This window comes from Microtus pennsylvanicus, chromosome 8 (genome assembly GCF_037038515.1).
Source record: "Microtus pennsylvanicus isolate mMicPen1 chromosome 8, mMicPen1.hap1, whole genome shotgun sequence".
Classification (NCBI taxonomy): domain Eukaryota; kingdom Metazoa; phylum Chordata; class Mammalia; order Rodentia; family Cricetidae; genus Microtus; species Microtus pennsylvanicus.
The window spans coordinates 17391190-17408771 of record NC_134586.1 but is presented as its reverse complement, the minus strand read 5'-3'; the positions used below and the strand labels follow the sequence as shown (position 1 = coordinate 17408771).

At 35.8% G+C, this 17582-nt stretch overlaps 2 protein-coding genes across 4 annotated transcripts in view; both read right to left on the bottom strand.

Moving 5' to 3' along the window:
- Window positions 1-17582, bottom strand: part of LOC142855913 (acidic proline-rich protein HP43A-like) — a 301657-nt gene that overhangs the window by 64785 nt on the left and 219290 nt on the right. The gene's annotated exons all lie outside the window — the stretch shown is intronic.
- On the bottom strand, window positions 7003-7923 carry LOC142855443 (taste receptor type 2 member 114-like). Its single transcript, XM_075981937.1, has one exon. The coding sequence runs from the start codon at window positions 7921-7923 to the stop codon at window positions 7003-7005; it is 921 nt and encodes a 306-aa protein (XP_075838052.1).

Genomic DNA, 17582 nt, shown 5'->3' with positions numbered 1-17582 from the left:
CAGGCCCCACACACACTAATAGCAGCAAGGTAAAGCAGGAAATCAAGATGAAGTTTCTCTGACTGCAAAGCCATTTTTTTTTTACCATGAATTGTACAAAAGTTGTACTCAATCCCAAACTGGTATAAAATAGATGGCTGTACTTTTGAGTTTCCCCACAGATTTGATGTTAGCTATTTTGTGCTGAGTTACACTGAACACCCATATCAATACTACGTTATATAAACAAACCATCCTCAGACATTCTGTTTCACAGAAATAAGTACAGAAAGGATACAAAGCACAAAATCTAACATTGATTTTCATCTTTTAAATATGGAAGTTAGTATCACTAGATGGCAATAGGCACATACTTAAGTCTGTGCTCTCTGTTCTTTTGGGACAGGTGCATTGCTTGTCTTCATGGTTTGAGGTCAGCTTAGGTAACACAGTGATAGATCTCTTCTAGGAAAACCCTCCCTAATCCCAAATAAACAGAAAGAAAGGAAGAGAAAAATCACCATAATTTTCATTTATAAGCACAATTAAAAGAATAAATAAAATAGTATAGAGAATGACCATGTATATGCAAACAAACATAATGGTTCAATGATAAATATAATGCTTACTCTATGCTATAAGAGCACAGTTTTGCTTTATTCCATAGCAAGGAGTCTACATAAAACACTATGCTAGTGGTTATTTGTTCTGAACTGAGGTTCAACTTAGATGCCATCAAAGGACTAGTTGAGGATGGTAAAACTCATTGGTAGAGCTGTTAGTATGCACATCCCCAGCTACAGAGAGGAAAGGATAAGGAGAAAAACACTGAGGGCCAAAGAAAAAGTTCTTACATCAAAGGAGTAAGAGAGCTTATTTTGGACTGGAACAAAGATTTAGGTTCTCCTAAATTTCCTACTGAGTATCATGTTCCTGTGAGGAAGCAAATCATGACTCTTTATAGTAACAGAGCAAAGAAAGTCATAGAAAGACATACTTGTCAAGTATATTGATGGAAATAGCAAGTAGTCACATTCCAGAAAAATGAGAAATCTCTGCTACAGGCTTTGATGCTATTTGACAACATATTTAGTGCTTTGGCTAGAAACTAGGGGCTCCTTTTGTACATAATTTTGACATGGATGTGCTTTTCCTTTTCTGTAGTAGTTCTTGAGAGATGGTCTCCTAAGGTAATAAGAACACTTGTGAGACTCAAGGTCTATGTTGAATTACAGCTTGGACCAAATTGGCAAAAACATTTAGTAAGTCAGCACTTCTATGAGCCTCAGGTTCATAAGGGACTTCCTGAATGTTGTTTGTATTTTTTCCAAATCTGGTTTAGAAGTGAGATGTACTTTCTCCTGGCTTTGTCTGCGATTGCTGCATTGTGGCCCAGACAATAAATTGTGGAAAAACTTTTGATATCATAGCACAGGACTCAGGGTTATTTATGTTCAAATGTCAGTATCTATTTTATTAAAGTACTCAATGAGTTTTCTTCCTTATACCAGGAAAACTATTTATTACTTCCTGAAGCCACTAATTGAATTAATTGCAATAAAATCTCAAGTCTCATAACACTTTTAACAAAATGTACTTTCTATCAGTGATAAATTAATGTAGAGTGACAACTTTATTTTCCCAGTAGCAAGATTAACCCATCGCAGTCAAGAAAGAATATATATTTCATGTGGAGAAGTTCCAGAAACAATGCAAAAGTGTCTTTGTCAGTCTATATAGAAAGCACTTTCATTAAATTTTTTGTTGGATACTTACATAGTTTTCTCCCTTTTGCTACTCCTCTGAAACTTCTAAATTTACCTAGTTTGAATCAGTTCATACTTTGCTGAACATTTAATGGAATCATAATATATAGTCATTCTTTTTATAAAACTAATAAAATAGTGCTATTTTCTTATTAATACAAGGTAAGTATAACCAGAACCCAAATGATGCTCTTTATTGTTTTCATCATTTATGATTCCATTATGAAAAGAAAATATGACATAAAGTTGCTGACAATTATATACAAACATACACACACACACACACACACACACACACACACATATATATATATATATATAATTTTAAAAAAATGTCACAATCTTAATCAGCATCTCCCATTTATCAGTTGCAAATATACACGGAGTCCTGGATAAGAAACTCATAACAACAGCCAAAAAATTTTAATGTGCAATATATAAAGGTATTTAGATGAACAAAAATGATTTTTATGTGCTATCATTTTTTCATTACATTTGGCTATTTAAAAAATGAATGAAATTAATTTTTTTCTAGAATGTGTTGTGGAAGTAAAATTCTTAGGAAAATCTATGCAATCAATACAAATTATGAAATTTAATAAAAGCTTCTGGACTCAGTGAATGCTGTTTTGAGTATACATTCTTTGTTTTGTTTGAAGCACTGTAATATTTTATGACATATATTTAATAAACACAAAAGTATCACTTACATCATTGTCAAGTGTAAAGAGTACTAAAGTTTATGACATTGTTATGGATTTACCAGGTTTTTGAAAATGCACATAAATCAAAACTATATGCATTACTAATTAATACCATCTATTTTAATTTTAAATTTCTATATTAAATCATTTATTTTTCTCCTTTATAAGCCTCATGCAAAGAGGTTTTTTGGTCTCAATTCCTAGAATTAACATTGAAAGTTTCAGTTGCATACCATTCTACAAAGAATGTCAAAATTAATATTTCAACACCTACACTGAGATAAATTTAGTTCCTATTCTGTCCCAGAGTCAACACTTTCTAAAATTTTTTTCTTAAAAGCATGTTGGATTGTTTCTGCATCTAATTAGTCATTCATATGGTCTTTATGAGTCTATTTATGTGGTAGACTGTGTTTATTGATTTACACATATTAAATCATCCTTGCACCTTTGGAATGAAGTTGACTTTTTCATGGTGGATTTTTTATTTTATTGTTTTTTTTCATTGTGTTTTATTGCACTATACATTTTTCTATGCTCCCCTCCCTCCCCTTTTCCCTTCTACCTTTTCTCGTGACCCCATGCTACCAATTTACTCAGGAGATCTTATCTTTTTCTCCTTCCTATTTAGATCCATGTATGTCTCTCTTAGGGTCATCTTGGTTGTCTAGGTTCTCTGGAGTTCTGGATTGTAGGCTGATTTTTTTTTGCTTTATGTGTAAGAGTCACTTATGAGTGCATATATATATTATATTTGTCTTTCTGGGTCTTGGTTACCTAAGTCAATATTTTTTTCTAGATCCACCCATTTACCTGAAAATTGCAAGTTGTCTTTATTTTTTTACTGCTGAGTAGTACTACATAGTGTAAATGCACCACATTTTCTTTACCCATTCTTCAATTGAGGGGCACCTAGGTTGTTTCCAGGTTCTGGATAATATGAATAGTGCTGCTATGAACACATTGAGCACATGTTCTTGTGGTATGATTGAGCTTTCTTTGGGTCTATACACAAAAGTCGTATTGATGGTTCATGAGATAGATATTTTTCCTAATTTTTAAAAATGTGTCTTGAATTTTATTTGTAAGTATTATATTGAGAAATCTTATATCTATATTCTTTGGGGAGTTCTTTATTTCATATTTATCTCATTTATATATTAATGTAAAATGGGTTTCCTAAAAAGAGTTGGTATCATTTCTCCTTCCTATTTCATGGCATGGTTTGAGAATCATTGGTTTCTGTTCTTTTAAAAAGTCTGGTAAAGTATTCAGTGAATTTATCTAGATCTTGGAATTTTTGTTTGAAGATTGTCTATTGTCTTTGTCTCATTGCTAAAGATGAACTTATTTAAATTTTTATTTCTTCTTGTTTTAACTTTGATAGTTCATAGACATTAAAAATTTTATCCATATCTTTTGAGAGTTACAATTTGTGAAGTGTATTTTTTGGAGTATATCTTTATAGTCCTCTGGGTTTCATTGGTGTCTGTTATCATATCCTTGTTTCACTTCTAATTTAATTAACTAGAGTTTTCTTTATCTCTGTTTAGTTTATTTGAGTAAATGTCTGCCAATTTTGTTAATATTTTCAGAATCATCTTAACTTCTTTGTTTCTTTGTAATGATTATTTCTATTTATTTTTACATAAAATTTTATATAATCTTGATTATTTTCCATGACTACTGTTCTTAGGTGTTTCTTGTTTTTGTTTTTCTCTGGTCTAAAAATGCATCCTGAGTTTATTTATTTGGATTCTCTCTGATTTTGTAAATACTTTCCTCTTAGGATTTCCTTCACTGTAACCTACATATTTTATTATGTTGTGTTTTATTTTTATTCATTTCTAGACATTTTTAATTACTATTTTAAAATTTCTTCTGTGATACACCAATCATTTAATAATGGGTTGTTTAATCTCCACAGCTGTGTATAATTTTGGGCTTTTTATTGCTGTTGATATCAAGCTTTGTTCTTTTGTGACAGATAAAATACCAGGAAAAATTTAATTTTTCAGTATTGTTTGAGATTTACTTTTTGTCCCAATATATGGTGTATTTTAGTGAAAGATCTATGAGCTGTAGAGAAGAATGTGCTCTTCCTATTGTTTAGACAGAATGTCCATTTATTTTTTGGATGACTTGTGTACCAGGTGGCAAGGCCACACTGAAGTTACTTGCCGATAATGAATTGGGACTAATACAATGCCTTATGTCTTGTAAGAGTTGTTTTATAAAATTAAGTGTGCCTGAATTTGTTGCATATATATTTAGAATTGAAATATCTTCTTGATAGATGGTTCCATTGGTCAGTATGAAATAACCTTCTTTATCTCTTTTGAATAGTTTTGATTTGAAGTCTATTTTATCAGATTGTGATAGTAATTCCTGCTTGTTCTTGGTTACCTTTCCTTAGAATACTTTTCCCATTATTTTATACAAATTTAATTTTTATTTTTGGTGTTTAGATGTTTTTGGGAGGCAGCAACATGAAAAATCCTGTTTTTGAATGTAACTGCTAATCTGTGTCTTTTGATTGGAGAGTTGATACTATTAATATTCAAAGTTATTACTGAAAGACTTGTCATGATTTCTTCCATTTTGCTGCTTTTATGGGTTTTTTTTTTTGCTTAGATCTTGTTGTTTAACCACAGAATGACCTATCAGTGTTGTTTTCTCATTGTCACCCATTGGATGTAATTATTTTTCTCTTCTGTCCTACATATTTCTGCAAATACCCTTTGCAGTGCTGGTTGGTGGTTATGAGATTCCTTTAGCCTACATTTTTCTTAGTATGCCATATTTTCTCTCTGTACTTTCCAAACATACTATTCAAAAATACAAAAGTATTAATTTGAAAAATTAACATAAGAAGAGTTAAACCTTTATGTGTGTAAATATCTAGGCACCAGACCATAAATACAAGAATGATGAAGTCCTATAAATTTTCAAAATAAGACACTTATCTATCACACTGAACATAAAAATTCAACTTCAGAATCAACAATTCAAATGTATTTGTGAATGTACATTTTTATAAATGAATATGTGTTCATGAGTATGTGTGTGTGTGTGTGTGTGTGTGTGTGTGTGTGTGTAGTCTCTGCATGTGCATAAGCATATGAATGTATGTGTGTGGGAGAAATTCTTTGTGTGTGTATGCATTTGAAACCCCAAGGCAGATCATTGCATACCTCATACAGATTCTTCCCTTTGTTCATTCTTTTGTGTTTTGGTCAGACACTGTGTTGGGTCTTGTGGCAGTGCTTTTCAGCAGAATCTTCTTTAGTTCTAGATGATCTATAACCACTTCATTTCAAGTCACTGTATTCATAGAGTTCAAAAACTTCTTTCATCAGTACTTTGGTCCTATCTTCCACACATAGGACAGAGCTTTTCTTCTACTCTCTTTCTCTAGTTAAATTTCAAAGAGCCAGTTCTGCTGTTATAATTGTAAGAAGGATCTGACCATTGCTATTGCATCAAACACTCAGTAAGAAGAACAGTGGAGAGGGTGCCCAACCTGGCTTTACCCTGTAATCAGTTTGGTGGTTAAAGCCTTCATCTAGTAACCGATGGAACCAGATGCAGAGATCCATAATGAAGCAACAGGCTATGCTCCAAGAATCCAATTGAAGAGCAAGAGGAGGGAATATATAAACAAGGGAAGGTCAAAGTCATGATGGAGGAATCTACAGAGACAGCTGAACCAAGCTCATGGAAAGTCATGAACTCCAGACAGACAGCTGTGGAGTGTCCATGGGACTGAACTAGGTCCTCCATATATGGGACACAGGGGTGAAGCTTGAATTATCTGAGGAGTCCCTGGCTGTAGGATCAGAATCTACCCCTGGTGCATGATCTAGCTTGTTGAAACCCATTCCCTATAGTGGGATGCCATGCTCAGCCTTAATGCAGTGGAAACATTTCTTGGTCCTGCCTCAACTTAATGTGTCAGGCTTTGTTGACTCCCCATGAGCAATCTTACCTGTTGGGAGGAATGGATGGGGGATGGGTTAGGGAGAGGCGAAGCCAAGGGGACAGTAGGGGAAAATTGTAGTTGGAATGTAAAAAGGACTTTAAAAATAAGTAAATGAAAATTAAACAGAAGAAAAATTTCAGGATTTAGAAGCAATCACAGCTGTCTGTCTTGGTTTACCTTGGGTTTTCCTATGGAAAGGTGTCAACTATCCAGGGAAGCCAAGTAAATGACAACAAAGCCTTGCTTCATTAGCTAGGCTTACCTCAAAGCCTTCTTTTTTGTTTCTTGTTTTTGTATTTGTTCCTTTATGACATGAAGTAGTCTATGATGATCAGTACTTTTGCTCTGGTGTGTGGGTGAAGTAGTTGTAGACTCTAGCAATTAAATGAGCAGATGACTTTACACACAGAATTAAAATGTTTCCTTGAGTGACAGTCAGAACATTTCAGAAGACTCCAATAACGTTCAATAATAATGTTAAACATCTCACAAAACATAGTGCAAATGAAAATTCTCTTTAAGAATTTCTTCATTGGATTATCCTGGACCATTAATTTTTTTTCTCAGACTATCATGTGGCTCTGAGATCTGTTCCTATCTCAAGGCACTTTAATCTTCGCACTACCTGCAGAAAGGATTGTTTCAGCTGACTGTTCGTTAGAATTAGAATTAAGGAGTGACAGCAGGGATACAAGAATGCGATTATCAAACCAAACATACGTAGCAATTTGCCTTCTGGAATAAACACGCACAACACAACTATGGCCATACCTATGAAATACAGTATATAAAGAATTATAAAAGAAATTAAAACTTGCATAGCTTTCACATGAGCTTCTCTGTTGAGGTCTCTCAATATTGAGACATGGGATTGCATCCGACTTCTGTGTCTCCAAAGTGAAATAATCAATAGGAAGCATGCAGTTACAGCCACCACAAAATAGAAAATGACACCCATATTCAGAAAAACACAGACAATAATGAACTCACTTTTCTTAATGGGGACCTGTTGGGATGTATTTCTTTTGCTATTTTGAATCAATTTTTCAAGTAGTGGAAAAGAAAGTAGCCATGTCACAAGCAAACATCCTATCAGGAAGATAAAGACCAAATTAATTCTCCTCTTCAACCAGAGGAACATGTGGTGGGAAAAATTTGCTATCTTTAGAAAATAGAAGACACTGAGGCTGGTAGCAAACAAGACACTCAAGTTGTTGATAATGACCCACAGATAACTCATGTATTCATTTGTATTGACAGGAGAAAGCAACTGTTCGGAGAATAACTTTGTATATGCATCTATAATTAATAGCCACGCAAGACAGATCCTGGAAATCGCCAAGCCAGAGATAATAAATCCAATTGTAGACAATTTCTTGTTCTTGACATAGTAATTGCAGCTAACAACTCCAATAAATAAATCCCCTAAAATTCCCAGTACTGACTCACTAGTTGAAATAAAAAGGAGGATGCCTTCTGCTGTACTCAGCATCTCTGCCAATTCCTAAGATTACAACTACTGTGTGCACTATTGCAGATTACCTTCTTCAGAATGTTTCATAGATTGACTGCTTGATGGAGGATTTTTTGCCAATTTATATTTTTTCCATAAATAAAGATTTCAAATTATCTCAAGAATATATTGTAATAAAGTCACATTTGTCTCCTTAGAGTTCCTTCTGCTTGCTTCTATAAAGCCTAGTCTGTCTACATGAAAGTGTGTGTTCTAAAATGCCTCCTTGTAATTTGTTAATAAGCAAATGAAAGATTCTGTTTCATGGGTTTTACTTACCCTCCTGAGTCCATTTTGCATTAAATAGATTGAATTGCAGAATAGAAGGGGTGTCAGACCTGGTGAGAGGATTTAAAACAACAAAATCATATTTTGCATTTCTTTCTCAATATCAGATCATCATGAACTGGACATGGTGGTACAGGCTCATAGTCCCAAGATCTTTTGTCACTTCAACAGGGGCATCACTCAACCCCAAAGGTTTGAGGTTAAGTAACATAATTAAGATCTCTTTTGAACAAAATATATCCTATCATCACAAAATCAAAAAAAATCAAAAAGGAAAAATGATCATAATTTATTTACAAACAGTTTAAAGATATTAATAAAAATAGTATATAAATTGTCATGACTATAATCACTCTGAAAAACTGATTTAAATTTTTGTGAGTCTACACTTTGAAAAAGACATTTTCTTGTAGAATTTCATTTGCGTATACAATGAAATATAAAATCTACCCTCATTTCTGCTCTCTCCCCAACTCTGGTAGGTTCCCACTCAATATGTCCCCCTCTAGCTTCGTGTCTTGTTCTTTTATTTAATGACCCATTAAGTCCAATTAGCGCCCCCAAACATGCACGAGTGTGATGCCATCCAGCAGAGTATTCATGAAATACGAGTGGTCCCAGCCTTAAAAGAGAATGATGCTGCTTTCCTCACCTCCATAGCCCCTCTGGCATATGGTTGCAAGTGTTCCTCTGCCAATAGTACTGACATTTGGAGTGGCTTGTGTAGGCCTTGTGTTGGTAACCATAGCTGCTTTGAGTCCACAAATGCAATAAACTTATCATGTCCATAAAACTCTTCCACAGCATTCTTTTCCACCAGTTTCCTCTTAAAATATTCCCATCTCTTATGCTAAGTCCCCTGAGTCTTAGCTGAACATCATTTGCCAACAAACTGAAAGAGCTCTGGGTGAACTGTGATACAGTGTTCAGTATGGTGGGATAGGGTAGGAGGTGAGCAAATTCCACACTTACAACTTTTAGGGGAAGAGAAAAAAATTAAAAAATAAATACACTTTATGATTTAACAGACAAGGATAGAAAGAAAACAGAAAGAAAGTGAGCCCCCCCTCCACCTCCCCAGATTGGCTCAAATCTCTTCTGTGACCTCTGGATCAGCTGCCGGATTGGATGCATCCATGTGCTGTGCTTCTCAGTTTGGTTCTGGTAAAGAGGTAAGGATATCAAGGAAAAACAAAAAATGCACAGGTATTTAGGCCTGCATCCTGGCTCCATTCATCTCCAGGAACTGACCTCAGACTTGTTTCATACTGATATTTATCATACTGTATTTATCATCAAGGATCTCTTCAGTGGAAGTATCAAAATCAATTGAGTTCAAGCAAATTGATGTTATAATTTTCAGAAGGATATCAAAAGGTTTCTCTTTTTGAATCAAACCCATGGTTTAATCCTAGTGACACTCCTCTGTATCACTTCCCACCCCCCTTTTTTTCTTTCCCCTGCAGTCCTGGAGATTAAACTTCGTACATGTCAGGCCAGTGCTCTGCCACAGAGCTACATCATTAGCTCTAGTTAGTAAGTTACGTATACATATGTTTTTATTCTTTCTCTGCCAGAGATTAGTGCTAACAATGGAACCTGCCTGCCCCAAACTACAGCAATGACACATTTTTTTTCTGGGGCAGGGTTGGTAAAAAGCTTTAAAAGTTAAATAGTTTTCCATATATTACTCTTAAGTATAGAACCAGTGGCAACTGACTGAAATTGCAGTGACTGGAGGAAATAATTGTTCAAAGATAATCCGTTCTTTTCAAGGAACTGAGTTTGTCAGTTGTAAATGGATGCTGCAATGTAACCCTACAATAGCTCAGAATTGAATATAAAAAGGTTTCTTTACTTAGGGGTAGACTCACAGATCACCGTCTCACAGATCATAGTCCTCTGCATGAGCAGGGAAGAGAAACCAAATCTAGCAGCTAAGACAGAGAGTATGTAAACTTTACAGCTGCATTTATCGTAAAAGAGACCATCCACAAGTGGGTTGGTATCTTAAAGGCTATAGGCTGAAGAAGTTCCCATAGCATCTCTCCCTTTGTCTAAAAGAGTTCTAAGCCTAATACAAGACTATATGCAATACGAATGAACAAAATTAGAATTACAACAAGCATAAGCAATATCACAGAAGAAATGTATGCTAAGTGTTTTAGTAATTATCCTATCCTAAGAAGTCTGAGTCTTGTATTAGAAATGGCTTGGCCAAGTCATGAGAGGAAAGTAATTATGACTATCTAGTCTCCAACCTCATTGAAGACCCGAGAAGGGAAATAATATTACTTGAGTAGGCAGGAAGTGCTATCAAGCAACTTCCAGAATGTGCAATAAATGACAGAGAAAACTGAATACTTGGGCAATCACCCAAAGTCTCATTTGCAATGTTGGAGCAACCAAATTTGGCTAAGGCCTAGAGAAACTGAGAGACCATTTTTAAAAGCAGGAAAAATTTCAAAACCATCTTATCCTGTCTTGGCAAGATTTGGCAGTCTTTTTTTTTTTTTGTATCCTGCTTGTCCTGCCGGGACATTGTGCATTTTGTCAGTGGTCAAGGCATGGGCAGTTCTATGCCCAAAGGCCATTTTTTTCCAAGAATAAAACAAGCTCCAAGTAGAATGTCTTCGGTGCGCAACATTCCCTCAGGAATAGATTAGTGCTGCCAGGACCAATTGTATCTCATGTCAAAAGAACCCTAAGTTATTTAAATGCTATATTCTAAAGCTCTTTGAAGCGGTTGAAGACTATCTATCTATGCAGAATACAATCTCTACAGTTGGTCTTGACCCCATAAATTGATGGTGATATTAGCAATGTATGGCCTCAGGCTTTCTTGCTGTCCTTCTAGCCCTATGCATTCAACCCATCTTGTGCTTTGCTTCACTTGAGATAGGGTTCCCATTCCCAGGAACTGAACATCTGTTTCTTGAAGAGATCATTTTGCATGCCAAGATTCTGGAGTAATGATAGTTACACTTGTACCTGTGTCTATTAATCCCTCAATTACAATGTTGTTTATATGTACTCTTAGCTTTGGTCTTTGAACATTTATAGAAGTCTGCCAAAATATATATTTCTTATTTCTGATTGGAGTTTTTTTTAATTCATTTACACAGCAGTGGTGGCCCATCTTTTAGAACCGCTGAAACTAATTGAAGTTAACTGTGTGGGGTAGCCTTATTGCTTGAAGTTTATGTCTTTATCATCTCCCTAACAATTGGTAGATGCAAGCCATAACATACTACTGCTTGCTTAATTTCTTTTAGACCATTCATTCCTATGGGTAGCCATTTACATTTTTTGGATCTTTTTCAATATTTGGAATTTGATGGTTTGTCATAGGTGATTACAGTTTAGGAAGCTAAAACCCTAGGTAAGTCATCTCTGACTCTGATACACACTGGCAATGTTAAATCCTGTCATTGTACCTTCTCTCCCTGCTCACCAGTTCTGATAATTTCCTCAGTCATGTCAAATCTTTCTACCACTGCATATTGTAAAGCCTGAATCTCTTGGCCTGTGTATAATTTTAGTGCACTTATTGAGCCACTTAGCCTCTGGTCCATATTACACACATATGATTCCAAGGTATGAAATTTTTTCAGTAGATATGCTGTCTCATCCTTGGACATTATTTGTATGGTTTGCAGTTTCCCTTCCTAGAGAGATACCCTACCAGCTAACCTATCATAACTTTTTAATAGATTTTGATTGTCAAGTTCAATAGTATTAATTCTTTCAGATAATTTCCCAGTACACTTAGACATGGATTGAATTTTGTGTGTCAAATTAATATTATTCTTTTCAATGGTATTAATTTTTTTCTGCTAACTTTTGATTTTCAATGATATTAATTCTTTCAGCCAGCTGCTCATTATTAGACTGTAAAGACTGTCATTTCTAAAGGTATTTCATTCTTGGCTCCATTATCAAACCATTTTCTTAAGGATACAATATGAAAAGCAAAGCTAATTCCCAATATCAGATAAATGGATGTATCATAAAAACCACACTGGATGATGGAGCATGTGATCAAACTGGACTACCTGAATGTGGCTGACAAGGATGGCTGACTGAGAAGCCAAGGACAATGGCACTGGCTGTGTTATCCTCTCCACAGCTCCCACATTCATGTTCTCATCCTGTCATCTGTGTTCTAAGTTGAGCCCAGGGTCATCAAGAATGCAGTGAACATGACAAAATTATGGAAGAGATTATGAACCTTCTATCAAGTCTATGCTGTAGAAAGTAAGGCTGCTTCCTCAGTTAGGAAGAGCAAAAGGATGATGCCTTTGAGCACTAACTGGGCGTACTTCACATTTTGTGTCCTTCGCACTGGATGTCAAACATATCTTATTTCTCTTGGGATTTCAGTGCAGCAGGATGGTGTGTAGAGGAGCCGTATAATGTCATTTCTAAAAGAAACAATTTGTGACTTTAAAGGTATTGTTGAAAATACACTCTAAGAAATTCGGGTAGATAAAAAAAGTTAAATACTTGCACTATTTTAATTTCTGCCTAGTTGTACTGACTGTGAAATTGCACATAATTTTGTTTAGTTTGTGTTGCAGGGTAGAAATGTCTGTACCCATGGAGCCTGTGTACCAATAATATTTCTAAATACTCTAATCAGATTGCATTTGGCTCAGTTAATTTAACTCCAAATAAAGATATCCAATAATTTTGCTGCCATAGCAAAGCCTTCATCTAGTATGATGTATATATCCCTATACTATAATATTTAGATATATTTTTATGATAAAAAGTAATTTATTATTAATTGAGTGATGGGTTTGGGCACCACAAGAACAAAGGAACAACTCAAGGTTCATTCCATGCCTTCTCATACCATGAGATTATCCCAGGGTCAAAGGACACAGGCTTAATGCAAGATGCCATGGAGATTAGATTGTGTAAAAATCCTTTGCTCTTATTAATGTCATTAAGAACAGTGTCATTAAATACAGGGAAAGTAGCCAAGGAAAGCATTGTGGGATTTCCAGTGTGGAACAATGTAAATATAGTTTCCTAGAATGAATGATTGTGTTTCAAGTCTTTAAGACTTTCTGTAATATTTCAGTCTTTCCCAGTATGTTCCATTGGATTCTATTTAGACTTTAATATGTCTAGGAATTTTTTCATTGACACCATAATTTCACACCATAATTAAGTTCTTGATTAAGCTGCTCTCATATAGTCTTAATGTGATCTATTATAGGGTATGTTTATACTACCTTGTAAACATGTTTTATATGATTTTGGCACATTGGTCTTATGTTAGAGGATTTTCTTTTACTCCATAACAATCTAATTCGTCCTCATCTTTTGGAAAAGATGTATTGAATATTCTTTGTTAATTTTTCTTTTTACTCATTCTATATGTCTTTTATATCATGTATCTTGATCCTATTCATTTCCCCTGTCCCTTCACATCCACTCTCCATCCCTTCATCCCTCACCCAAACAAAACAAAATTTAGGAGAAAAAAGAATAAATAATACAAAATTTAAAAAGAGAAAAAAATTAAAACTCCCAATGTGACATTGCAAATCGTGCCATAAAACCTCTTCACACTTGCAAGTGTTCATTGGAAAGAGTCATTGGTCTGATTAGAGATCTCTGGTTTCTATTAGCCCGTCAATGCTGGGCCCTCACTAGAACTCTTCCTGGATATCTTGTTATTATCCTGTGTTGTGGAAATATTGCAGCTTTGGGGTTGCAGGTCATGTTCCCTCACATGTTCCAACACATTATAAACTGGGTGGATATTGAGGTGGGCCAAATCATAACCCTGGATCTGGGCCTTGAAAGATGTAGGGTTGGCCCACAAGAGGAGAAATGGGGACAGCTCTCCCATGCTTACAAATTTGGGGCTGGCTTTCTCACACCTGAGCTAACAAGGCTTGTCTCTCCCACTTTGATGACTACAAGGCCAGCTCTCTCACCTGTCCCAGGCATTGATGGGTTGGGGCAGGCATGCTTCCCTTGCCCATGCCACTACAAGACAGATGAGAAATAGGAATAGCCCTCTCATGCTAACAACTTCAGGGCTGGCTCACCCATACCACTGGCTCTATGTTGCTGCCCTGGTGAGGTGCAGGACATGTTCTCCCACGTGTTGCAGCTTTTGACAGGGGCAAAGACAGTTCTCACATTCTTGTTACCTCAGGGTTAACTTTCCCAACTGCCTTGGGCATTGATCGGTGTGCGTGGGGAAAGGGCATCTCTCCTTATCTCATGACACCATGTGGCAGATGAAGGGTAAGATTAGGGCTTCCATGTTCATGTTCTCAGAGTTAACTCACCTGTGGTTTCATAAACAGAGTTATCTTTGATGTATTGTCAAGACAAAGTGCAGGGCTTGCTTTCCCATGCATTGCCATTGGTCAAGGGGTCAGCTACTTCACATCTCAACCTGCTTACTTCCTCTCTCATCTCTCTAGATATGCCTCTGTCCATAAGTGTCATTCTCTTTCTCTCTCCATCTTTCCCATGAAACATCATATTATACCTCTGCTCACTCTAATAGTGCCCATCTCTCTGGCTGGTGCTTCAAGGTACCAGGGGGACCTGTGTTTTCTCCCTGGTATCTGGAGTCTCTTTGTCCCACTAAGGTTGCCATGATGCTGGTCTGGGCCATGCTTCTGTATTACAAAGAGATCATTATAGTGCCAAACTGCCTGGCACCATATGGGCTCCTGGTGGTACATTTGGCTGTCTTCTGTAAATCCCAGCTGCATAGCAGGGGGTGGTGTCTTGGCTGGAGTCCAGCTATAGGCTGGGCTTAGAATCCTCAGCCCTGCCAGGAAGAGGTGGCACACACCTTTAATCCTAGCACTTGGGAGGCAGAGGCAGGTAGATCTCTGTGAGTTTGGGGCCAGTCTGGTCTACACAGAGAGAGAGAGAGCCAGGACAGGCTCCAAAGCTACATGGGGAAAACCTGTCTCAAAAAACCAAGAAACCAAAACCAACCAACCAAAAAAAAAAAACCTAAAAAAAAAAAACCCTGGAAATAAAAATCCCCAACCCTTGCTTATATTCTCTGTTCTTTTTTAACATTATTTTCTTTTTTCTCAATTTTATTTATTCTTTCTATCTTTCACATCATACATCTCCATTACATTCATTTCCCCATCCTTTTGTATCCCGTCTCTGCCCTTGCAACCCACTCCCCACAAAATAAAATAATGCAAGCCATAGCACTTTACTCACAAACCCCATCTATGCTCTGTCTACAACAAGAACCAGAAGTCACACTAGCAGAATAGTCCAGAAAGCTGGCGTTTTATAACTGCATAGCTTTTTTCTTTTGCTATGGCTGAGTCAGGAAAACCTCTCTTAAAGAAGCTGTGGCATGCTGCCAGCAAACAGCAAGCTATGTTAAAATATATTTATATGTATATAAATATATATATATATATATATATATATATATATATATATACACACACACACACACATATATATATTTATATAATCTAGAATTCCTTTTTTAAGCCCTCTCAGAATTTATGTGGATTTAGTTTATCATGTTGGAGCACCAATTGTTGTAAGGAGAGAGCCTCAAGCAAGCCACATGCAGCATGAGGGCCCTCTTGTTCTTCCCAGCTGCCTGGCTATCTTAGCCCCAAAATAACCACTCAGAAATTGTACTAATTAAATCACTGCTTGGCCCATTATTTCTGGCTTCTTTTTGGCTAACTCTCAAATCTTGATTTAATTAATTTCTGTTCATCTGTATATCACCACATGGCAGTGGCTTACCAGGAAAGATTCAGCATGTCTGACTCTGGTGGCTCCATGACAGCTCCCCTCTCTCTGCTTTCTTCCTCTCAGAACTTAGTTCTGTCTTCTGCATCTCCCTAAGTTCTGCCCAATCAACTATGGCTAGGCAGTTTCCTTATTCATTAACCAATGAAAGTAACACATAGACAGAAAGACCTCCTATATCAGGAGATAATAAAATAGAATCTAGAAAAAATCTGACAGAGAAATCTGAGTTGGGAAGAGTGGGTTAAAGCAATGAGCAAGCATTATGTAGCTTGCACTTGAGCACCCAATGATGTGGAAGTCCTATACTGCCTTTGCCTTCTAAATCTATTTCAAAAGTAACATGTCTTATTAAATTTCTACCCTTCATCCATACCTTTTCTTCTATTAGTTTACTATGACTATGAAAAATCAAGCCAAAACAAACAAAATTAAATACAGAAAATCAAACAATTTCATAGACCAAGTGGAGAAAAAAGCAGAATTTCATCTTCAGATGGGTTATAGGCTAAAATGACAGAATTACTTTAGAAGAAATTTCTTTTTGTTCAGAGATTTCTGTGCTAAGAGTCAAGAGTGAAGTTTCTTACTATTTTCCTTTATGCATGTTTATTTCTATTTGTCTGTGTTAGAATGCCTGACAATTTCAAGCACCATTCAGAACAGGTTATGACTACCATGAAACTTATGAATATATCAGTTTTTCTCAAGACTTCTTATTAAATAAAGTCATGTTTTGGAGACATCAGTTCAGATCATGTAATTGTTTAAATCTATTGTCAGTTAATCATAACTTTCAGTCATTTATAAAAGTTAATTTTAATTCCTATAGTCTGTTTGAAAATACATTTTGATATTGCCTTCAAAATATATCCTAGGTATGTTTGCATATAATCTCTATTTTAATAAATTTCTTTACCATCGAGAAGGTTGGTGTCATTCTCCCTTTCTGTTACATCCCCTATTAGTTCTCATCAAAATATGCAGGATGGTCCTTTCCAACTAGAAATTAGACCAGTTCTCATTCTTGTTTAACATCCTTGAATGTTTTCCAATTGTATCTGAGGAAAGTTAAAACTTATAAGCAGTTCTTCTGGGAACCACATGTCCCTCTGCTTTTGAAGAGTAGACAGCCCTTGAAATGAAAAAGGATCATTCTCTGAATTTATTGGTAGTTTTACCTTCTTTCAAGATACATTACCCTCTTTATTTATTGTTTATACTAAAGAAAGTCAAGCAAGAGATCTGGTCTGAGTGGCATTTCGCAGAATATACCCCATGGTTTTAGTACCAAATCAAATCTATGGCTTCCACTTGGACTTCTTTCAGCAGCACACAGTATAAGAAATTAAGTTTGGTTCATCTCTCTGCTGTTTCTCTGGACCTTTCCCACTTGAAATCCTTTCTAATCATCAATTGAAGATCACTCACAGAATTCTCACTTTCTATGTAGTATCTGGAGAAACAAGATAAGGCCCTGGTATCAAATGGAAGGACCAGTCAAGACTAAGCATCTTCTCTGTCTCCATTAAAGGACTTGTAAAACGAAATTAAATGTAAAGCTTTTACTA